We start from the raw sequence: 26175 nt of genomic DNA, 5'->3' as shown, positions 1-26175 counted from the left end.
GTAGTGTCAATGTATTATACGCAATACGTGAAGTTTTATGGTTCCATATAAATGAAAGGAATGTAGATCGCAGTTTTCTAAAGAAGTCTCTCGGCAGTAAGACCGGCAATGTCTGAAATAAGTATAATATCTTAGGTAAAATCATCATTTTTATAATATTAACTCTCCCGATCAGCCTGGTTCCATTTTTTTAGATCTTCTTCAATCTTTCTCAATAGTTTCCCATAGTTCAATTTGAATAAATCTTTTAGATGTATCGTCAGTAGTGTCCCTAGATATGTTATACTAGTGTCTGTCCACTTATAATGATATAGCTTTTGTAATTCCTCTTTAATTCCTACATTTATCTCCACTCCCAATATTTCAGACTTATCTGAATTTACTTTAAAATGAAACAAGCCACCAAATTTCCCCAATTCCTCATGAACATAAGGAAATGTATATCGGGGTTCTATAAGCGTAAATAAAACGTCATCGGCAAAAGCAGTTACTTTAACCTCTCCTCCCGTATACTTATATCCTTGAATGTCTATGTTCTTTCATATGGCCTCTAAAAAAGGTTCAAATGCTAAAACAAAGAGAAGAGGGGACAATGGGCAGCCCTGACGGGTGCCGTTACTAATAATAAAGGAGTTGGAAAGTTGACCATTAACACGGACATTAGCAGAGGGGCCTCTATACAAGGTCTGTACCCAATTACAGAATCTCGGGCCAAGCCCCCATGCCTCTAAGGTAGCAAACAGATAGGACCGATCCACCCTGTCAAAGGCCTTCTCGGCATCTATAGTTAACAGAGCTGTAGGACTTTTATTAATTATAGCTCCATGTATTACATTCAAAATTTTAGTGGTATTGTCTCTGGCTTCACGGCCAGTCCAGGCATAAGGGGCTTAAGCCTATTTGCCAAAAGTTTTGCAAATATTTTTAAATCAACATTAATAAGAGAAATCGGTCTATAACTACTGCATATTTCTTGGTAATTTCCCTTCTTTATGTATCACAGCAATTACTGCTCTCAACATTGAGTGCGGAATGTCCATAGTTGGAGATAGGCCATTAAAAGTTCTTAGGAAATGTGGCTCAAGAATACTATAGAATTGTTTATAATAACGTGCAGTGAGACCATCCGGCCCAGGGCTTTTATTAAGAGCCATTGCTTTTATCACAGCCGAAAGCTCCTGAAGGGAGAACAATTCCTCCAGTTGAGCTGATGTATCTTTAGAAATTTTTGATAGAATATTTTTAGAAAGATATTGTTCTCTTTCATATGGGGTCTTCTCAAGGGGTTTTAAGTTGTAAAGGTCTTTGTAATAATTCCTGAAAGTGTTTGCTATTTCCTCAGTAGCATTACAAATTTTCCCTTGTGTGTCTTTCATTTTGGGTATATATGTTTTTTTGTAACTTTACTTTTAAGGCTTTAGCTAAGAATTTCCCACTTTTATCCCCATGTGTGTAGATTGAACTTTGTGTCAGCTGGACCGCTCGTTGGAGTTTGCTTATGCATAGACTCCAGTATATCCATTTTTTTAAACTAGCCTTTGTATTTCTTCGGCTCGTTCCTTTTTACATCTAGCACCCCATTTGATTAAGACCCCCCGGATCACACTCTTATGCGCTTCCCATGTCCATGATTCATTAATATCATCTGTATAGTTATCTAGAAAATATTGAGAAAGCTTTTCTGATAAGTCCTTAGAGACCCTTGGGTCGTCAAGAAGGGACTAATTTAATCTCCATATGTTATTACCCTTCCCAACACCCTGCAGTTCGATATCCAGGAAAATGGGGGCGTGGTCGGACCACGTTATATTTCCTATTCTTGCGCCCTTTACCAAATGTAAATATCTATGATTTACAAAAAACAGGTCTATCCTAGAATAGCTATCTGCAGCTGATGAATAAAAAGTGTAGTCCCTTTCATACTGATGGAGAATACGCCAGCAATCAATTAGTTGGTGGGAGTGCACAATTCTTAGGACTAATGACTTCTGTCTCTTTTGTGTTTCTCTCGTACTTGAAGAGCTATCTACTGCATAGTCTAAGACCATATTATAATCCCCACCAATTATAAAAACTCCTTCCTTGCAATCTTCAACTTTCCTTAGACATGTTTTTAAGAAAGATGCTTGGTTAACGTTAGGCACATATATATTTGCAAGCGTGATCATTTGGTCATTAAGCTTCCCTTTTAGGAAAATATATCTACCTCCTCGATCCATTTTACTATCTGATTGGGCAAAATTCAAATCAGAGTTTAAGAGAATTGCCACTCCTCTAGACTTGCCTTTCAAAAAGTTGCTATAGAAAGTCTGGTTAAATGTATTCGTATTAAGTCTAGGCTGAAAAGTGTTTTTATAGTGGGTTTCTTGAATAAATACAATCTTTTTTTTTGCCTTTCTAGCTCCTGTACCAAGATAGAGCGTTTCCTTGGGGAATTCAGACCATTAACGTTCAAAGACATACAACTAATCTGTACCATAGAAACAGTAGAAAGATTCCAGTTCTACGGTTACTGAACTCAAGCCCCTTACCATTACTCCCATATTTATGCAAAAGGCAGAAAAAAAAGGAGAAAAAACAGAGGAAAGAAAAACTGAATAAATATTCTTAATATAAATGCTCTCTCCAAAATAGGATAAGATGCCACCCCTATGGGAGACACATTTGTGTCCACAATACATATCAGCATCTTCCTAAGGGGGAAGGGGAGAGGGAGGAAAAGGCAGTTGGGATCAAAATTATAGGCAAATTTTTCAGGGTACTTCCATAGATATTCTACATTGCCCTAATACATCATCTTGTGTTATCCTACTTCACAAGGCCTTCTAATGTTGTTAAGGCAATCTTTCCCTAATGGCCTCATCAATTTTTGTATTTTTTGTTTTGCTTTGCCATTTAGGTTTTTGTATCTCTTGCAATGAGGAGAAGCCTGTAAGACCGATCCAGTCTTCGATCTCTATATGAGGGAGCCCCAGAGCTTGTAAAAAATCTGGTATATCTGCTGGGGTCTTTATCGTATTTGTTTTGGAGTGCTGAAAGACCATTAGAGGAAATGGATAGTTCCACCGGTATTTTATTTGTTTCTGTCCTAGTAGAAGAGTGATCGGTCTCAAAGCCTTACGTGCCATTAAGGTAGAAGGTGAGAGATCTTGGGAAATTGCAATAGAATACTCCTCATATTTGATTTCCTTCTTCAATCGGGCTTTCTGTACTATCTCTTCTTTTATGGAGAAGTCATGGATGCAACCGATTAAATCTCGAGGATTTTCTTGTGGTGGATTTCTTGGTCTTCCCATGTGCTCCATCAAGCTTAATCTTGGAATCTAGAGATCTTCCTAAAATCTGATTGAAAATACAATTAAGAATCTTTGTAGGGTCTTCTGGTTCATCCTGCATGGTTTCAGGGACCCCTCTTATCCGTAGATTATTTAGTCTTCCCCGATTATCAATATCGTCTAATTTCGTTTGTAAGGACAAGATAGCTTCAGTCTGCGATCTTTGGAATTTCCAACATTCAGTCCACCGATTTTCATTTGTTTCTTGATTATCTTCCAATACACGAACCCTGTCTCCTAAGTGATGTATTTCTAAGGTAACAGCTTTTAATTTTTCACAAAACTATCTTCCATTTTTTTTAAACATATCCATCAAGTCCGCTTTAGAGGGTAGTTGTGCCAGGATTGCTCTGATATCTGCGCCTTCTGTTAAACCCTCAGACATTGTAGGGCTAACTGGTGAACTCAAAGGTTCATAAACTGGAAGTGCCCCTTTCTCAATGTGGTCATGTTCCTGGCATATTAGATCTGTACATAATATTTGTGGCGATGAATTTGGTATAGCAGATTTAAGACCTACAGTAGTTGTCGCTGTCTGACGTTTTTTTTAAGGTCCCATTATTTCTCAAATAGGTCTCAAATAGTTCCAGATTAGCAGTCTTCCCCAGGCCTTTCACTACTAAAGTAGTAGAACCTGATGTTTAAAAAGTATTATTTGGTATTTTAGTATTTTAATACCTTATAGCTCCGGGTATACTTAAGGGGTATCTCAGGGCTATTTACTTAGGCATCTCTAAGCTATAAATTTCACCCCCTGTTTAGTATTACTGAATCCCCCGTTTTGCAGGTCTAGTAAATGATCCTTATACTTCAGAAAATCTTCAGGAGGTCTCTAAGTAACGTTCGGTGCTAATCCAGCGCTAGTCTAGCAGCCTAATTTATCCCAGTAATTAAAGTAGAAATTAAAGTAGCACAATTAAGCCCACAATTATGCCCAATTAAACCGATTGAAAGCAGCAAGGAGCAACTATTATACAAATCAGCTAATCGCTACAATTATCCAATGCGATTTTGTAGCAATATTGCTACTAATAACAATGAAGTTCTTGTCGTAATATTAACTCAGGTACTGTAGCACTGTAATTTTAACTCTTAAAATTAAGTCAAATCACCCCAATATCTCCTGTGAACACTCTAGTATCTCTAATAACTTAATTCATTATCTCAGTTCAATATTGAATATGGAGTGATACAATATATATGTTATGTGATGTTACAATTTTTCAGTATTCAATCTTCAGTGTTTCAATTTCAATTTTCAGTTTTCATACTCAGTCCCACTTATCAATGTATCCATGTAGCAAATGAAACAAATCAGAAGTAAGAAAAAATTAAAGAGGTGCAAAAAGTACTAAAATGGACACATAACCTGAATAATCTGCCCGTATTCTGATTTTATACTAATTGTTACATATTATTTGCTGAGTGTTTTGCTACTTGCTACTTTGCTACTTGCGTGAGTTGGAGGCTACTATTCCCCAAACGGAGAAAGTAAACCTTGTGTCGTCTTAATGTTTGACAGGTGCCTGGCGTTTGTCAGTATCTTTGCCGGTCTTCGTGACTGGATAGGGTTCTAAATAGCTCTTTGTAGCTCTCCGGTACCGCAAATAAATATATATAATCAGGCTTTGAGTCGTGCTTCAGATACACTAACTGACATGAACAAAATAAGAAAAACAATCTAAGAAAGTAGTGGTGATAGTGGTAACTGGTTCTTATATTGCAGGAAAAATCATCATATGGCCAAAGGTAACAGGTACTAGTGCTGTATCTATCTCCACTTAAACACCCGTACTAAAAAGATAAATAATAGGTTACTATGACCCAAAGTAGAATATTAATAGTGACAGCAAGCTAATGCCTCTGCTTTTCTAAGGAAAACAGCCTACTACAAACACAGGACAGGAGATGACAGGGACAGGGCTCACTTGCTTTTCTTTCCCTTTTCTCACTTTTACCCTGCACAATAAACATTTGATTTTGTAGATAATTGTATATAAACTATTATTAGTTGGGTAGCTGTTCTCTAAGGGGGATGTTTTTTTTAGTATTGGTAAGTTGCTGGTTTAGCACAGCAACTGAGGTATTATGCTCTATTGCAGGTATTCATTTGATACTTAATTTTATGCTGTATATAATATAACTGTTACCAGTTTTTGGGACATTGTGTTCCACTACATTGTAGAGACTTGCCAGGCCTCCTTGCAGAGCTCTTAACCTAATACTAGGAAAGGCCACAGACTAGTCTATGCTTTTAGATAGAGCCCACCGTTCTCTAAGATCCAGAAGCGCTTCGGCAGACACACCCACAATGTAATATGCCGACTCCATTATTATTCGGCCAAAGAAGGTGTCCTGTGTTCACTAGGCTCCACAACCCCTCTACGACTCTTTCATGGGCACAAGATACAAATCTTGATTTATCTTTGCTTACTCTTCAAGCCGGAGTCCCTTAGGCCCATCGCAGATAAATTGTGGATCAGCAACATAAAATACCGTTGGGTCTTCCCATTCGCTCTGATAGTGTCATATAAAGGCATAACGACCAAACAAGATGTGCAACCCTTCATTCGAGCACTGAATTTACAGGACACACGCATTGTGAATTAGTACTAATGGGACCCATCCAACATACCAAACCAGCTCTTGCAGCAACAAAAATGTCATACACCCATGAAGAAACTAATAAATTGCTTATACTGTTCCTTGGATCCTTCCGGTCACTTCTCCCTTCTTCACTGCTACTTTTGGACATAACTGGGACTTTTTTCCCCATCCAATTGACTGCCCTTTCCTACAACTCCTTTACTGACCCTTCTATCTCCCCCATGAATATAGAGGACTACCTCATTCCTGTGCACTTACTCCTACCATTACTCACCGATCTATCTACACCCTTCAGTACTTGTTGTCCATAACTGGTCAGCCACAGTTTGGGATCGGAATGTATACCATTATTGGCACAGAACAGGTCATATATTTGTTCTCTTTAAGTGTCTAAGCTTTTTGTGCGTCCTCTGCACTTAGGACCACCCGATGGGCCTTAGTCAGCAGGGGCCCTGTCGGGCTGTTAAAGGCCTACAGCGCTCGACTGACCCTACCCCCCCCTCACTCACGAGAAAACGGAGACTGTCCACAGCAGGGCCTTCACCGACCAGAGGGGAGATTAGAGATCTCCCTCACTGGCACTTTGCTGGCATCCGGCAGGGAAGGGAGAGAGGATAGAGCATTGCCACGGTTACCATGGCAATGCTTCAGATCTCACAAGAGTGAACTCTAGCCTTAGGAGCTGCAGACTAGAGTTCACTACCCACCAGGGATTGCAGGAAATATCCTCCCACCCTGAGTAAAGGTAGTAGGTATATATAATCTATTAGTATTATTTTAATGAAAAAAACAAAACATAGATTTGCTTTAAGCTGCCCCGCCCACACACACTGCCCCCCCCCCCACACACACTGCCCCCTCACACATTCTGCCCGCCCATAAGCATACTGACTCCTGTGAGGTTGCCACAGTGCTACATAAAGCTGTAGTGGTTATTGTGTAAATTATTTCTGAGTGCCCCTCCTGAGATTTGGTTCTGGAACTGCCATTGTATCTCGGGAGGAAGTGTGTGACTCGAGTCACAGAGACTGGATCCATGTGGGAGGTGGCTGTGAGGATGGGGCCAGGTGGGGAGAGAGACAGGAGCCGCCTGCCTGCCTTCTCCGGCTCCTGTCTCTCTATCCAGCTGGCCCCCTCTTCACAGCCACCTCCCTGCTCCCACACGGATCCAGTCTCTGGGAGGAAGTGATGGGGGTACAGGTTGCAAGAGCCAGCCCTGAACTCCTAACCTCCTCAGGCTGCAGACTGGACATCAGGGAAGCCACTCTCTAGCACCCAAAAGGTAGGAAACTTGAGGGTGGCTATAAAGAATATATTTTGACCTGCATGGGTATATGTATGTAGATATACAGAAGAACTGTGAAATACGGCTGTGTGAATAACATAAGGACGTATGATACGCTCAAAGGTGCCTCCCCCGATGTTGATGGGTGGCTAAAGTCCTCCACTATCCACTGGTATTTCAAGCGGACCAAGCATGAAATGAGACTCCAATAGGTATAAGTTGCATAAATGTATAAATGGATTTATTATAAAAAAAGAGCAATTAAACATTTCCTGCTAATTGGAACTTCCTCAGGGACCGAATTCCATTAGTATAACAGTAAAAACAACCGTCACAAATTAATACAATATCCCCTCTCCCCCCCCCCCCCCCCCATGAGTCTCTATAAATAGGGCTAAGTCCTCAGTTCATTGGTGGATCTGTGGGTGTTACCGTTGTTGCTATGGTCCTGTTCAGGTGTTAAGGAAGCATTTTGTCTCCTCTCCATCCAAAATTGCCGCTGTGAATTGGAACCGGAAGTGGCCGGAGTTCTTCACTTCCGCGTTCCAAAGCCGCGTGCGTTCCAGCTTATTAGAATGGGCGATTTAATATGCTGCCACCTGGAGGTCGCCCAGTGCGTGGCATGTTCTATCAATGATACGAAAATGCACAATATACATGACCAGATATCTTCTGAATGGAGAAAAGGAATTAATATCACATTCAGATGTATATGTGTGGATCTTGCTGGCATTTCATGAAAAAGTGTTTGTGCAATATATTAAAATGATCTTATGTGTATTTTTGAGCTTAATTCAATATATTAGTGATTTTTTATGAAAAATGTTTATGGTTCTTAAAGCAACGTATACAAGAGAATATATGACTTATGAAAATTAATAAACAGTATTGCATATATAGAAAGAAACATATGTGTGAATGTGATATATATATATATATAAATACCATGATGCTGATGAAAACAGCAGATACCTCTTTTTTTAAGGGACTTGTCGGCACCATCATGCCAACATCTTCCTTCCCAACAAGAAACAGTGCTACGCACTCTCTAAAATTCATAGATATCATAGATACAACATCTACCACTCATGCATACCAAGCCTCCTAGTGTAAACAAATGCAAACACTGTTAGACATGGCCCAATTATACGACTGTTGGCAAATTGTACACACCTCAACCAGAGATTACTCATTTTACTTACACCCTACCTACTCTTACACAAGAATTTATATGTTTTTCCTCACATACAGATTCCTGAATTTACTCACATCCTGCTCTTATGGCCTGATAACTTGGCCGGACCACCCCTGTCTCTTGCCATTAAAATGTCATCACCGCATACCTCTAGAGCCCAATGGAAACTGAACGACACCCTACTAAACGACCCAGATGTAGTATCCCAAATTAAAACCGCTCTGGATCAATACTTTTCTCTAAATACACATCCGGACTCCTCATATCCATTCATATGGGAAGCACACAAGACTGCAATCAGAGGTACAATAATATAAATTGCATCTGCCCATAAACGTAAAAGGCAAGAAAAGCCCAAACAACTCTTAAAATACATTAGAAAACAAACATAAACCAGACTCTGACGGGGGCGGAGCCTGGCAGAGAACCGGAGCGGACACGCTTTCTCCGAGCTCCGCAATAACTTTTGATTAGTTTTAGTTTTACAAGTGATATCTGGCAAACAAACGGTCTACAAACCCTACCTACCACAGAGCAACCAACATGGGTCGCAAAAACAAGAAGCCGAAAGCCAATAAAGACTTTCCAAGCCGGGACATCGGGGAACTGTTCCGCAATAAGAAGAAGGCCGTGTGGGACAAGATGGCGGCCCTCGAAGAGGGTTCCTCTTGTTCCTCAGAGGACTACTCCGCTGACCCAGAGGAGGGGGCTGCCGCCAAGCTAAATGCGGGCCCCAGGCACAAGAAGCTGGACGACAAGGAGCCTGTTACTGCAACTATGCTGAGGGCGATGCTTGCAGAGCTACGCGCCAATATCACATGAGACATGGCCCACTTCCAAAAGGCGGTGGAGACTGCGACGACTAAAATCACCCAACTGGAGGCGGCGCACAGCACCCACGACTCCAGACTATCTGCAGTGGAGAAGAGGGTGGGAGAGCTCGAAAAGCTGCACGCCACTACAACAGGCAGATTAGACACACTTGAAGACGTGAGGAGATGGTACAACCTCAAGCTCAGGGGTGTGCTGGAATCGGTGGGGGTCTCGGACTTACCTCACTTTCTACGGAGATTCCTCGCGGCCAACTTGCCGCCCAAACAAACACAGGCGGTAAAACTCGATGGTATGTTCCATATCCCAAAACCAAAGGGTGCACCGCCTTCTACAACTCTGGACCTTATTGCTTCCAGTCACTGCAGGACAGGGCCCTGCTCTTTGCAGCAGTAAGGGGAAGGAATCCGATACCGTTTGAGGAAGCCACGCAACAGATATTTCCGGACCTCACCAGGAACACACTGGCCTGGCGCCGCTCCCTGCGCCCTCTCCTGCAGCTCATGCGGGCAAAAGACATTGCTTACCGCTGGGGAATGCCGAGGACTCTTCTATATCAGGTACAGGGGGAATCATACCGGGTGAGCACCCTGTAAGAACTCGAAGCTTGGCTTTCTCTCCCCGAACACTGCTTCTGGGTCTGGACTGGCTCGCTTTGACCCGGTTAGAATTCGGGAGATCGTACCCCGCACTGCTCGGGCCTCCCCAACACCCGGACCTACGACCTGACCGCACAATCTGAGGCCGTCCCAACAGCAGTCAGCTTGGGTTTGACAGCCCCTCACTATATCTGGACTTACCTAACGATACCACCTAAATAGACTCTCTTGCCTATTATTGCTTTATTATATTGTTTCTTGCTTATTTTACTTTTCATCTAATATTCACTGTTTCCTGTGTCCTAAAGACGCATACACACACTCACAACAACGATGACACCTAGTCACATATCGGGGAGAGCCCCCCCAACACCCTACAAAGGTGCTTAACCAGCTTGGAGAACTGACCATACCGGTCCCTAACGCTCTGATACTCTGTATTATGCATGACACGTAAACAAACGATCCACCCCCTCCCCCCCCCTTCTCTCTTGTATTACCCTAACGGGTCCACGGAGTACCCCTAATCCTGCCCCTTCAGAGGAGAGAGGGAGACCCCATAAGAGGTTGCACTTCCTAGTTCTGACCATGGTTCACCATACCACCACTGTAATGCCTTTCAGACCTTACTTTTCTCTTATTAAAAATCTCATCCCACACTTCCACACATGGCACCGTTAGCACATTCCTTTGCCACTACCACGCTACGGTATGCACCATATCGTTAATAACTTGATGCTTATTGTGACCTATGTACTATACCCTGCTGTACAATTATTGTGTGGCATGAGTAAAAATAAAGAATTAAAAAAAAACAAAAAAACAAAAAAACAGACTCTGACCTGACTACATACAAACTACTGACAGAAAATAATTCTTAATTGAATATCCTCATGAGCCTCCAAACCAAACAAAAATGCCTTTTGACCAAAAGTCTATACCACGCCCAAGGTGGTAAGAGTTGGCTGCCTTTTAGCCCATGCAATAAAAAAAAACAGAGGAAAACCACCATCATCTCTACAATTAAAACTTCTAATAGTATCCAATCCCATTTAATGTCTGACGTAAATAAAGCAATCCAAGACTTCTATACCAAGCTATATAATCTTCGAGAGGCCCATCACTCCACCGCTGATATCAGAGACTTCCTCACACAAAGGGTCAAATCGACTATCCCAAACACAATACTCACTAGACCTCCCTATATCTATGGATAAATTCCAATGAAGGCCCTACCCCTCAGTAAAAACCCTGGAACCGATGGTTTTATAGCTAAATACTACAACATATTCTCCTTCTCAGTTCTTTCAACTCCTATTCACAACATCTTCCTTTCCCCCTCAGGCCTTATACCCAAAGCAGAAAAAAAAAAGCAGTGGGAGGTGGACCGATTACTGACCACCCCTCTGTCCCCACCCAATGTGGTATGTCATAAAAATAAATGGAAAATGTAGAAATAAGTAACTCAACTCAACTATTGTTTTTAAATTAGGCAAGAAAAAGAGCACTTTGTGGCTTAAAGGAGCACTATAGTGCCAAGAAAACAAATGTGTTTTCCTGGCACTATAGGATCATTAGGTCTCCCCACCCTCAGGGCTCCCTTCCCGCTGGACTGAAGGGGTTAAAACTCCTTCAGCCACTTACCTTTCTCCAGCGTCGGGCTCCCTCTGTGCTGGGGAACTTTTCACCACTGCCAACGTCATATCTGAATGCGCATGCACGGCAAGAGCTGTGCGCGCGCATTCAAAACGTCCATAGGAAAGCATTACTCATTGCTTTTCTATGGACGTCCAGCAGTGAGAATCACGGAAGTGCCTCTGCTACACACTTAAGTGGACAAAATAAACCACTAAGATAATCACAAGTGGAGCAGTATCATATATATGGTGATTATGAGATGTATACAACCGTAATTTATGAATCCTCCAGCAGGTGGCACTCAATCAATACACATAGAATAAAAAAGGAAATGGCAGATCGTAAGGTTGATTTTAAATGGCTAAATCAAATACTTTTCTGTGGTACACCACTATTTGTAGTAGTGAAATTGTATATATACACTTTTTATTGAATATATATGTGTTAAAGAAATTGCTTCTATAAGAAGCCGAAATTATGTATATTTACAATACAGGTTTATTGTGCATATTGTGTAGATATAGCATGTAGCAAAAAACACATATACAATAAATAAAAATCAATAAAATTACTGCCTCTTACGAGAACAGATGGTGAGTACTCACGAACAAGTTCAGTACAAATGGGTGGCCGGCGTCTTCTATATGTGGAATGAAATCCTTGCGAAACTCTCTCGATAGGGTTCCCAGCTCCCGCCATGCGGTTCAAATTGATAAGCTCCGCCCCCTCCAAATGACGTCTACGCGTTTCGACATTCGATGTCTGCCTCCTCAGGACGTATTGTTAACTCCATCTTGAAAGAGGGAATTTAAGGGCAAAAAACTGAATCCTCATTGGTAGTTCCTGGATTCATTTATTTGCATTTCTCATAGTTGCGTTTTCACTTGTAATGTTTATGGCCCATATATATAGCCTATTAATACATAGTATAAGCTTACATTCTGCAGTTATACTAACTTGGAAAATTCCATATAAAAACCAAAAACAGAAAACAGCATTTCATATATAGATAAAAACCAGAAACATAAAGTGACATTTCTTATTTATAAAATCTTATAAAAACCTGTTGTAAACCTGTTTTTGAAGGTAATCTGTTCACACCCACCTTTTTTATTTTTATTTTTTTAAAGTTCCTCACTGTCACAAGACATAGTCTTAAATTAGACGGGCAAAGGTTTAAAAATAATATCAGAAAGTATTACTTTACTGAGAGGGTAGTGGATGCATGCAATAAGCCTTCCAGCTTAAGTGCTAGAGGTTAACACAGTAAGGGAGTTTAAGCATGCATGGGATAGGCATAAGCTCTCCTAGATATAAGTTGAGGCCAGGGACTAATGGAAGTATTCAGAAAATTGGGCAGACTAGATGGGCCGAATGGTTTTTATCTGTCATATTCTAAGTTTCTTCTCCCAATGGAATGGTGCCTTATCTAGGGACTGGGCTGCAATCCAGTTGCTAGATTTAAACGGTTAGCAACATATCCCTACCTGTCTTTTGACAAGGTAAACTAAAATCATTATAGTAATTTGATGGTCATCTTGATACCCTAAAGATTTTTTTTACTTTTTGAATCTGTCCGCTTTAGGATTCGGAAGTTAATACATTGATTTTAATCTGGAAACTTAATGCATCCAGGCGTTTGCTGCCGATTCAGTCGGGTCGACCGGATTTCAACCCCGTTTGGCTTTAGTAAATATGAGAATTTCCAGTGTGGTCAGAATTCGACCATGTACACCGAATTTGTCTATCTGTCTATGTAATGGTTAAAGGGACACTATAGTCACCAGAACAACTACAGCTTATTGAATGTGTTCTGGTGAGTAGAATCAATACCTGCAGGCTTTTTGCTTCAAACACTGTCTTTTTAGAGAAACTGCTCATAGAGATTCATTGATTCAGTTCATCTCTATGAGGAGATGCTGATTGGCCAGGGCTGTGTTTGAATCATGCTGGCTCTGCCCAGTATCTGCCTCCTTGTCAGTCTCAGCCAATCCTATGGAGAAGCACTGTGATTGGATCAGGCTACCACTTCTGATGTCAGCAGACTGCTTGTTTTTCTGAGGCAAACAGCATGCAGATCTACAGCTTGTGGCTTGAAAACAGTAAGATTTTGCTACATTTGATGGTGGTTTTAACACTACAGGGTCAGAAATACATGTTTGTGTTTCTGACCCTATAGTGATCCTTTAACTCCGATAATGCACAATATCTCCAAAACCAAAGTTGCACAAACGTTCGTTTATGTGGCACAAATCGGCACAAACAAATGGTGAATTCGTTAAAATTTAATGACATAGGGTTAAAAGTTGCCGATGTTTGTATGGCGATCATATACATTAATATCTCCGAAACCAATGCGGTACAAACGGTCATTTTTGCAGCACAAATCATTGAAAATGAATGGTATACATATTTTTGAAATGTAATAACATGGGATACAAAGTGGTCGGGGTTTAGATAATGCACATTATCTCCAAAACCAAAGCTGCACAAACGTGGTATTTTGGCACAAATAAGCATAAAAGCAGCACAAGCAAAAGGGATTTGTTTTTTAAACATAATAACGTGGTGGGCAAAGTTTGCTAAAAATGCGATAACAAAGCAACAGAAATTTTTTTTTGTGTTGTGTGGCACAAATCAACACAAATTCAGCACTATTTTTTCTGCCTATGATAATTACATTAACCCATTCTGTACAGTAATTATATCACAGGCAGAAGGGAGGATTTTGTGGGAATGAATGGGAGTGTTTTACTGTATATTACGTGTTTTATTGGTTGTTTTACAAAACCCTGTGGGCGGTACTCTATGTGCAAAACCTGCATAAAAGAAGGCCCTTTGTGGCTGATTAAAAGATAACTACTTGACCCTCTAACTTGCAGCCTCGACTCGTGTTTGTAGGAGACAGCTATAATCACTACAGGGATTGCTATGCTCTGCATACTCTTTTTGCTACTGAGCTCTTGTAAAAGCTCTTGTTCCTGATCCTGCTTCGCTCTACAGAAGGAAGAGGTTCACCTACTGGAACCTGGAACCTGGTCATAGGTTCAGGGTGTATAGCAGACGGCGAGATCCCAGCCCAGCAGCGGCGGTTGTGCAATCTGCAGTGTTTATGGTGTCTACGGTGCTGATGGTCCTTTGGTGAGCGCTAGGAGCATCCTTTCTACGGTCCAACTTCCAGCCAGCCTGGAGGCAACCGTAACACCCTCCCACTGTAAATACATAACGTAAAGTACTTAATTCCATTGACAACTAAGCTGCAGAGAAAAGGTAGTAGTATCCCTGGAGTTCAGTGCTTTCAGTGGAGTGGCGGTATGACTAAGGAGGTAGGATTATGATGAATCTTTTTGTAAAACATAAAAAAATTGTACATGCTGCAATACTATAAAAAATGTATTTTTACTATTTTGACGGGACTGCTTGAGTCTAGTTATTACAACAGTAACTTTAAGAATACATGTTTATATTCTTAACGTTTGAGTGTTCTGTTGAATAATTATGTGATGGTTCTTAAAATGTTCTCTTGCAGTTTAACATTTAACCTACATTTTCTTGATTAGAATGTTTGCATTTGCAGGGTTCTTAAATTTTCGGAATCTGCCTATGTGCCTCCTGCCTATATCACAGAAATGGAGAGAACAGCCCAACAGGGAGACATTATTTTGGTATCTGGAATAAAAATCGGAAGCGCTAAACTGAGAGCTAAAATGCTGGACCCTGTTTATAAGGTAAATAGTGTAACAAGATTATGGCGGCATTTTACAAATTCCATCCCACTTTTTTTTGTTTTTCAGCTTTTTTATACTAATATATGTTGCACCAAGCTCTGTGTGCTAGTTCTATTAAAGGGACATGCATCACTTTGAGAGGACTGTCCCATTCAAAAGCTTTTAAAAGGAGGTGAATGTGATTTATTCATGTTTACCTGCTTTTTTTTCTTATGCTTTCCATAGTGCATTGGGCATGCCTAACAAACTTATACATGTGCAGTTGGAAGATCTCTGCAACTTGCAGTATTCTGACAGTGGGAGAAAAGAGGGAGTCTGATCAGTGTAATTACACAGAGCATATGTCTGGTTTCTTGCTCCTGGTTTTGCACAGCGATGCCTTGTTTCTGTCATCAGTGGACTGTTCTGAAACTGAGATGGGTTACCCAGGAGTAGGGCTGAAAAACTACCCTAGATGAGAGGCATGTCCAACAATGCATACTTTGAAAAGCTTTTCTTGCTTTATTTTTATTTGTATATTTTATTAAACGTGTGCTTGCTGCTGGTTTAAAACAATAATTGTCAAGTAACACATCCTTTTAACCCCTTAAGGACGGCGGGAGTACTATGCCGTCCTCAAAAGATTGAGCCTAAACTCCACCCTGTACCCAGTCAAGTTGGTCAAGTTGAGTTTAAGGAAGTGGGCAGCCATCCAGTTAGAAATAGCAGAGAGGCAGTCAGAGACACTAGTGAAGAGGGAGGTGGCGAGGACAGGTAGATTTGCGTGTTAAACGCATAGAAATGATATTGGAAGCCAAATGAGCTAATGAGTTTACCAAGAGAGGCAGTAGGGGACCAAGGACTGAATCTTGGGGGACACCAACAGAGAGGAGTTGTTGAGAAGAAGCAGAGACAGAAAAAGAAACACTGAAAGAGCACTGGGAGAGCACCAGGAGAAAGCAATATCTTGTAGACCAATATTGCACCAAAGAGCACCAGGAGAAAGCAATATCTTGTAGACCAATATTGCGAAGGATGAGAAGAAGCTGTTGATGATCAACAGTGTCAAAAGCTGCAGACAGGTCAAGGAGAATTAGGATAGAGTAGTGACCACGAAATTTTGCAGCGAGTAGATCATTGGATACTTGGTCAGTGCCGTTTCCACAGAGTGCATAGTGCGGAAACCAGACTGAAGCTGGTCAAGCATTGAGTTGGACTCGAGGAAGTCTGTCAGTCTCGCAGACACAACTCTTTCAATGATCTTGGATGCAAATCGGGTAGCGAGATAGGATGGTAGTTGGATTGGGAGTTAGGGTCAAGGTTGGGCTTCTTTAGAATTGAGGTTACAGTTGGATGTTTGAAGGGCGATGGAAATATGCCAGAGGATTGAGAATTTTAGTGAGAGGTGGAGAAAGAGAAGAAGACAGAGGACGGATGAGATGAGAGGGAACTGCAGCTAGGGAGCAGGTGGTGGGGCGGGAGGACTGGAGCAGAAACCTCTTCCACTGTAGTGGGTGCGATTGAACATAGAACAGCAGAGGGAGTGAGGTCAGGGGAAGTATTGTAAGGGGAAGAAGAAAGATGAGAGATCTCTTCCCTGATTGTATAGATCTTGTCAGTGAAGTGTGTTGCAAAGTCTGAAGCGGTCAAGTTAGTATGTGGAGGAGGAACAATTGGGTGAAGAAGAGAGTTAAATGTGTGAAATAGTCATTTGGGTTCGTGGGAGAGTGTGGTTATGAGGGTATTGAAGTACTCTCCATTTGCAGAGGAAAGAGCCAAGCTGTATGAGCTCAGCATAAATTTATAGTGGAGAAAGTCAGACGCACAGGGATACTTTCTCCAACAGCATTCAGCAGTTCTGGAGCATTTTTGGAGGTATCGAGTCAGCTTTGTGTGCCAAGGTTGTTGTTGGGGGCACCTGCTGCGTTTAAATGTAGGAGGTGCCATGATGTCTAGTTGAGAGGAGAGGGTTGAATTGTAGAAGGAGGTTGCAGAGCTAGGACAGGTGAGGTTTGAGATAGGTAAAAGAAGAGTTAAAATTAGTTAAATTAGTGGAGAAATACTCTAGGCCAAGACATTGGGAGTTTCTGTGAGATTGATGTTCAGACGGTAGTGTCAATTGGGTCTTAGGTATGTCGATGTGAAAAGTCAACAGATGGTGGTCAGATAGAGGAAAATTAATATTGGAAAAATTAGAGGCGGTACAGAGATTAGTGAAGGCGAGTTCAAGAGTATTTCCCGTATGGTTTGCTAAATTGGACCATTGCGTAAGGCCAAAGGAGGAGGTTACAGAGAGCAGGCGGGAGGCCTCAGTGCTATTGGGGTTATTTATTGGGATATTGAAATTCCCAAGTATAAGGGAAAGAGTGCTAGATGAGAGGAAGTGGAGAAGCCAGGAAGAAAAGTGCTCAATAAATAGCCTAGGATAACCGGGGTGGGAGATAGATGATAGCAATTCTTAAAAGAGTGGGTTTAAATAAGCGGACAGTGTGAACTTCAAAAGAAGAAAAGGATAGGGCAGGAGGAGATATGATTGGTTGAAAGATACATTGAGGGGAGAGAAGGATGCCTACACCAACTCCTTTACAGGGAGTGTGAGAGAATTGTAGCCCACCAAAACATAGAGGCAGGAGTAGCGCAATCAGAGGGGGACAGCCATGTCTCTGTAAGTGCAAGTAGTATGAGTGAGTTTGAGATGAAAAAGTAGTGTATGGTTGTTGATTTTAAATTACTGCAGATGCAGCGGGCATTCCAGAGTGCACACTGAATGTTGGCAAGTGAGGGTAAAGGGCAGGGTATTGTAAAGGTTTGTGGGGTTTCTGGTTTTCTTGTAGTGTGTAGAGAAGGTGGAGGGCCCTGGATTGGGAGAGACATCACCAGCTGCTAGAAGCAGGACAGGGGTGTGAATGGGTTTTGTATGTATGGGGTCTAGGATGAGATCGATTGTGGGTAGCAGTGAGAGAGTAGAAAAATGAGTGCTAGGTATGAGATGAGAGAAGGGGGGTGTGTAGCAGAGAGGGGCATATGTAAATGTGGATGGGGGATGAAAGAAGTGGGTGTAAGAAGATATTTTTATACTAAAGGGAGAATAAAGATGGAAATAAAGAGGAGGAGAAGACAGATCATTGCTAAACTATGAAAAAGTACATTGCAATATCAAGAGCAGGTGAAGGTAGGGTAAATATTTAAGTTTTATGGGTTAAGAAAGTGCAGGAGTGTACTTATAAGAGGCAGTGTGTACACCTGTTGTTTTTACGTATCTAAAACAGACAATCTATGCATGTAATAATGAAGGTGGGCTGGTGAGGGGAGGGCAGGTATCAGACTTTCTTACGGCAGTATTGGGGTTTCAAAGTTTGAAATCAGGCTGTTAAATAAAGATGTGTGAGGGTCAGATAGGCTTGCAATAAAGCTGAGGGAGGGGTATATGTATTTAGGCACAGAGATGAAGGGATGGTTATTCAAATAAAAACAAACATATGAATAAAAGATGGGAGGGGTAAGCGGTCAATCAGAAATCACAGGGGAAATAGAGGAATGCATATAGGTGAATAAAGCAATTACATGCAGGACTAGCAAAACTACACTTTAGCATAGCAGACAAGATATAAAGGCAAGGAAATATATATATATATATATGTACAGGGTGGTTAAATTAAATATAAATGATGCTGTGCAGGATGGAGTCTTAGGGTGGTTTTCCAGAAGGCTACCTTTGCTTATTGCAGACAATCAGCCAATGGAGCTCAGACTTTCTTACAGCAGTATTTGGATTTCAAAGTTTGGAAATCAGGCTTTGCTTATTAAACTTTATTAATGTTGTACCCCTCATCTAGTCTAGGCTGATGTTTGGGTAACTGTCTACTTGCTACATTCGTCTGGAACCGTTCGAATCTACACCCGAACTGCAAGCTATAATCACAGTTCGGGAGGAAACAACTGGTGGCAAGCGGCAGGACTGAATGGGATTCCCAAGGAAAACTAGTGAATGGCTCAGCAGTACGAGAAACTAAAGAGGACCACACTAAAGCATTTGCTGGAAGCCCGGGGTCAGTTGGCGAGCAACAAAAAGAGAGTTCCCTTATCGCAGAAATGATGGAGGATGATCAAACCAGCAGTGCAGGAAATGTAACCCGGGAGGAAGCAGAGTTCCAGCAAAAAGTGATGTGGAGACTGAACTTGTTTGGACCGAACACCCCACCGGAAATGGTGGCACAAGTCTTTGCACAGGTAAGCGCAGAACAGAGTTCACAGCAGATGAACCTGTGCCAGGGGGAAACAGCATCATTATCAGGATCTACAAATGGAGGGCAGCGGAGAAAAAACAACTATGCTGCTTTCAAAACTTTTACTGACGGAGAGATGGAGATCGACACTTACTCACAGAACTTTGAACGACTGGAACAGGAACAGTGGGCTGTAATGTTGAGCAGCAAACTCACCGGCCGAGCAGCAGAGGCAACCCGGGCAGTTCCTGACACTGCTATACACAACTACTTAAGGGTAAAGGACATTCTGCTAGCACGGTATGCAGTCACCCCAGAAGCATATAGGAGAAAGTTTCGGGGTTTGAGAAAAGGGAACCAAGACTCCTATGCAGAATGGGCGTTTTGAATGTACATAGTGGCCCACAACTGGATGCAGGACTGAAGGAGATGGCGAGACCTCAACCAAGCTACGGCGGTTCGTGGAGTCTGCGGTGGCTGTGGTGTCCGGTGCGGTGCTGATGGTCCTTGGTAAGCGCTAGGAGCATCGATTAGCGGACGGTCCGTCACAGAGGCTTTCACGTGAACATGCTAAAACCATATTTTGAACGGCAGAGGACGTGGCCGCCATATGCACCTCGTCAACAGAGGATAGTGAGGGACTCCCACTACTAGAACTGCTGACTACTAACCCATGTACGATAGAGCTGGTCGGGTTAGGGGAAGTAGTATGAGGCTACCCAACTGCTCCAGTAATATCTGGAATTATTTTCTTCGATACCTGGGTACACCTCCGCTGCAGTCCACCGAGTGGAGACTCGGGGAGAGACCAGAATGTGATGAAACCACCATGTTATTCAGGACTTTTATATATTTTTTTATTGATTCGGTAGCTGTAACTATCGAACACAGACCAACCCCCTGGCTCATTAACTTCAAAGAGAACAGTCGATTAAGTGCTCTTCCTGTGTAGCTGCCGTTCGTATAGAAGAACGCCACGTGCAGGAGAAAACGGTGGCCATCTTGTTCGCACGAAAGGAGGCAGCGGGACTTGGTCGTCGAGTGTCTGGAACTAAAATCAGACACTCGACTTCCTGAACAGCGGTCAAACTTACCGAGAACTGGTTATAGCTCTGAAAAACCTGCTCGGTCTCCGGTCTTCATCCTGTCAGCTCCAGCATGTCAGCTCTCAATCCCACGTGACAGCCTGCAGACAGAATGCTTTTGCACAGTGCTGAACAGAGCTGCCCTCAATCAACTTGGAAGTCCCTCTGGTGGCAGTCTGAGTGTGTTCCTAGCTTTCAATGTAAACACTATTTTCTGAGAAAATACAGTGTTTACATGAGAGAGGCTGCAGGGAGCTATAGATCTCACCTGAACAACCTCATTAAGCTGAAGTTGTTCAGGTGACTATAGTGTCCATTTAAGAATAGATGACTAAATATTGATTTGGGTTTCCTGTCCCACTACCAACACTTTACATGAACACTCCCCCACATTATCTTACTGTTCTGTAATATGTATCAACATTTTAAAAAGTATTCCAATATGTTTATTCTATCAATATACACATTACTGTGTGTAGACTGTCTATAATCAAAGCTCAACTTTGAATTCTATGTGTCGTCTTGCTCAGACATTCTTCAGACTTTAGAAAGGGAGCTTCTTCCGAAAGCTTGTCATTAAAAAATTCTGTTTTATCAGTTTTTTACATCTACATCACTGGACTAATGCAGCTACAATCTGTACTCAAATATATGCATACACACGTATTATATGTATGTATGTATGTATATGAAACCAAGAGGGCTGCACTCACCAACATGCATACATTATAGGGTGCTGCTGGGGCCCTTATATACAAACTACAAAATATACAATCCAGCACACTTGCTTATTCACTAAACAATGACGAGATGGGGGATATGATAGAAACATTTTAATACATAAAGGGAATCAACACTGTAAAGGAGGAGACAATAACAACAAGAGTACATAGTCTTAAATTAGAGGGGCATGGGTTTAAAAATAATATCAGGAAGTATTACTTTACTCAGAGGGTAGTGGATGCTGTCAGTATATTTATATCGGCAGACATTTTGTGTTAAGACCGGAATTAAAAGTGTATATTCCAAGTCACACTCAGAACAGAGGTAATAAAAACATATTTTTATTACAAGGCTAAGACAGACACAAATAATTCTTTCTATCACTCTGTTCATTCAAGTCTGAGCTAAGGAATGCGTTATGTAAACAAGACAAGTGAGAAGGCATGATGTCTCACCGCAAATATGGGGGAATGGAATACTAACACAGAGACAAATGCTAACACAGAGACAAATGTATACATAATTATATATACATATACACACTAGCCACTTATATCTACTATTATTATATTAATCACATATAATTAGTATCATGTTAATAATATAGACTATTCATGGATAAATATCAATGAAGAAATATCATATTATTTATTTTTATTCCACTAACATTATTAATCTTAAACAGCGTCACACAAGAAAACCAGACACCAATGACAGATAACATTAAGTAACATATAACACTAAGTAGTATATAATATAATATATATAACTAACAGAATCTTACAAGGTTCCATTGTAAGCAAGAAGTGAAGAATAATTTAGACATGTCAGAAAGTTAGATTTAAAGGTATATGCCTGACACTAAGTCTGGGTAAGCGTGAAACAAAGCCTTTGAAATTGGCAGGAATTTAGATTTATAGTAGCCATAAAGATAGCTGAAAATGACGTAAAAAGCATCACTAATTTTAGTTCACGCATTATGCAAAAACGCAAATGGACCTCGTGGAAGAAATTTTGGTGATGTAATTGCGCCATCTACTGACCAAAATCTAGATGATAGTCTGTAGGGAAGACACACCTTCAGTTCCCTATTGGTCCTATCAATTAGTGACGTGCTGAGAGTTTGGCCCTTTAAAAAGTAAGGACAAGGGAAGAGAGGGACATTCAAACATTCAGAGATTAGAGAGACTCAAACATTCAGTCTTTAGGACATTCATACTATTTGAACCACACTCAAACTCTCTTTGAAACACTTGGACTGCACTCAAGAAACAGCACTCTCCTTGACACCTACATTTTACTATTACTTTCCCAACTAACAAAAACTTTTCTATTGTCCATACAATTCTCTATACATCATACTTGCATTCAATTCCTGGGACAGATCTACACATCTGATAAGAAAATATACAACTTACTGGTAATTATGCTGGTTTTATTTAATTAAATAAATTTTACTAATAGCAGGAATATATATATATATCTGGATAAATCTTGGTCAGATTTCAATCATTAGAAATCTTAGTTAGCTAAGGAATATATGGTTATAAAAATTCCATTCCTGCAGGTGGAATAAAGATAACAATATATTAACAGTAAAATTTACCAAAAGGTTAGCATGCCACACTTTATCCAGAAATATTGACTTGTTCTCATAAAAGATAGCGAATCTTATTTAGGGAAGTTAAAATTCGGCAAATGTAAAATCTGGTAGAATTATGCTTATTGGATGGTCCTAGGAATGGTAAATGATCTGGTATGAACAGTACTTTAATTATACAGGGAGTGCAGAATTATTAGGCAAGTTGTATTTTTGAGGATTAATTTTATTATTGAACAACAACCATGTCAATGAACCCAAAAAAAATCATTAATATCAAAGCTGAATATTTTTGGAAGTAGTTTTTAGTTTGTTTTTAGTTTTAGCTATTTTAGGGGGATATCTGTGTGTGCAGGTGACTATTACTGTGCATAATTATTAGGCAACTTAACAAAAAACAAATATATACCCACTTCAATTATTTATTTTTACCAGTGAAACCAATATAACATCTCAACATTCACAAATATACATTTCTGACATTCAAAAACAAAACAAAAACAAATCAGTGACCAATATAGCCACCTTTCTTTGCAAGGACACTCAAAAGCCTGCCATCCATGGATTCTGTCAGTGTTTTGATCTGTTCACCATCAACATTGCGTGCAGCAGCAACCACAGCCTCCCAGACACTGTTCAGAGAGGTGCACTGTTTTCCCTCCTTGTAAATCCCACATTTGATGATGGACCACAGGTTCTCAATGGGGTTCAGATCAGGTGAACAAGGAGGCCATGTCATTAGATTTTCTTCTTTTATACCCTTTCTTGCCAGCCACGCTGTGGAGTACTTGGACGCGTGTGATGGAGCATTGTCCTGCATGAAAATCATGTTTTTCTTGAAGGATGCAGACTTCTTCCTGTACCACTTGAAGAAGGTGTCTTCCAGAAACTGGCAGTAGGACTGGGAGTTGAGCTTGACTCCATCCTCAACCCGAAAAGGCCCCACAAGCTCATCTTTGATGATACCAGCCCAAACCAGTACTCCACCTCCACCTTGCTGGCGTCTGAGTCGGACTGGAGCTCTCTGCCCTTTACCAATCCAGCCACGGGCCCATCCATCTGGCCCATCAAGACTCACTCTCATTTCATCAGTCCATAAAACCTTAGAAAAATCAGTCTTGAGATATTTCTTGGCCCAGTCTTGACGTTTCAGCTTGTGTGTCTTGTTCAGTGGTGGTCGTCTTTCAGCCTTTCTTACCTTGGCCATGTCTCTGAGTATTGCACACCTTGTGCTTTTGGGCACTCCAGTGATGTTGCAGCTCTGAAATATGGCCAAACTGGTGGCAAGTGGCATCTTGGCAGCTGCACGCTTGCCTTTTCTCAGTTCATGGGCAGTTATTTTGCGTCTTGATTTTTCCACACGCTTCTTGAGACCCTGTTGACTATTTTGAATGAAACGCTTGATTGTTCGATGATCACGCTTCAGAAGCTTTGCAATTTTAAGAGTGCTGCATCCCTCTGCAAGATATCTAACTATTTTTGACTTTTCTGAGCCTGTCAAGTCCTTCTTTTGACCCATTTTGCCAAAGGAAAGGAAGTTGCCTAATAATTATGCACACCTGATATAGGGTGTTGATGTCATTAGACCACACCCCTTCTCATTACAGAGATGCACATCACCTAATATGCTTAATTGGTAGTAGGCTTTCGAGCCTATACAGCTTGGAGTAAGACAACATGCATAAAGAGGATGATGTGGTCAAAATACTCATTTGCCTAATACCGTATTTTTCGCTCCATAAGACGCACTTTTTTCCCCTCAAAAGTGAGGGGAAATGTCTGTGCGTCTTATGGAGCGAATATGAAGGTTTACTTACCTGTCTTGCAGCGTTGGCCGCCAGCACAGGGCGCACCGCGGTAGTGGAACTTGAATTTCATGTTCCGGTTTCCGGCGGGACTGAAAGGAAGTGTGCACAAGCTGAGTGCGCACTTCCTTTCAGTCCCGCCGGAAACCGGAACATGAAATTCAAGTTCCACTAACGCGGTGCGGCCTGTGCTGCCGGCCAACGCTACAAGACAGGTAAGTAATTATGGGACAAGGGGAGGGGGACAGTATGGGAGAGAAGAATATGGGGAGGGGGATGAAGTCTATGGGGGGGGATGAAGTCTATGGGGGGGGGATGAAGTCTATGGGGGGGGGGGTGAAGTCTATGGGGAGGGGGGGAGATGAAGTCTATTGGGAGGGGGGGAGATGAAGTCTATTGGGAGGGGGGGAGATGAAGTCTATGGGGAGGGGGGAGATGAAGTCTATGGGGAGGGGGGGAGATGAAGTCTATGGGGAGGGGGGAGATGAAGTCTATGGGGAGGGGGGAGATGAAGTCTATGGGGAGGGGGGAGATGAAGTCTATGGGGAGGGGGGGAGATGAAGTCTATGGGGAGGGGGGGAGATGAAGTCTATGGGGAGGGGGGGGGAGATGAAGTCTATGGGGAGGGGGGGATGAAGTCTATGGGGAGGGGGGGAGATGAAGTCTATGGGGAGGGGGGAGATGAAGTCTATGGGGAGGGGGGAGATGAAGTCTATGGGGAGGGGGGGGAGATGAAGTCTATGGGGAGGGGGGGAGATGAAGTCTATGGGGAGGGGGGGAGATGAAGTCTATGGGGAGGGGGGGAGATGAAGTCTATGGGGAGGGGGGGAGATGAAGTCTATGGGGAGGGGGGAGATGAAGTCTATGGGAGGGGGGGAGATGAAGTCTATGGGGAGGGGGGGGAGATGAAGTCTATGGGGAGGGGGGGAGATGAAGTCTATGGGGAGGGGGGGAGATGAAGTCTATGGGGAGGGGGGGGAGATGAAGTCTATGGGGAGGGGGGGGAGATGAAGTCTATGGGGAGGGGGGGGAGATGAAGTCTATGGGGAGGGGGGGAGATGAAGTCTATGGGGAGGGGGGGGAGATTAAGTCTATGGGGAGGGGGGAGATGAAGTCTATGGGGAGGGGGGGAGATGAAGTCTATGGGGAGGGGGGGAGATGAAGTCTATGGGGAGGGGGGGAGATGAAGTCTATGGGGATGGGGGGAGATGAAGTCTATGGGGAGGGGGGGAGATGAAGTCTATGGGGAGGGGGGAGATGAAGTCTATGGGGAGGGGGGGAGATGAAGTCTATGGGGATGGGGGGGATGAAGACTATGGGGATGGGGGGGATGAAGACTATGGGGATGGGGGGGATGAAGACTATGGGAGGGGGGACACTATGGGACAGGGGAGAAAAAAAATATTCTGTACAAACTGTCCCATAGTAAGAAACACTATGGGTCAGTTTGTTCAGAATGTTTTTTTTTCTGTTTTTTTTCCTCTAAAAACTAGGTGCGTCTTATGGTGAGGTGCGTCTTATGGAGCGAAAAATACGGTA

At 42.0% G+C, this 26175-nt stretch overlaps 1 protein-coding gene across 1 annotated transcript in view; it reads left to right on the top strand.

Moving 5' to 3' along the window:
* NUP210 (nucleoporin 210) overlaps nucleotides 1-26175 on the top strand; it is a 657387-nt gene that overhangs the window by 47901 nt on the left and 583311 nt on the right. Inside the window, exon 5 of the mRNA XM_063426963.1 lies at nucleotides 15068-15218. Within this exon, the coding sequence (XP_063283033.1) occupies nucleotides 15068-15218 (151 nt within the window). The remainder of the gene's footprint in view (nucleotides 1-15067; nucleotides 15219-26175) is intronic.

This window comes from Pelobates fuscus, chromosome 7, assembly GCF_036172605.1.
Source record: "Pelobates fuscus isolate aPelFus1 chromosome 7, aPelFus1.pri, whole genome shotgun sequence".
NCBI lineage: Eukaryota > Metazoa > Chordata > Amphibia > Anura > Pelobatidae > Pelobates > Pelobates fuscus.
Note: the sequence above shows the minus strand (reverse complement) of the source record. Positions and strands in the feature narration are given on the sequence as shown.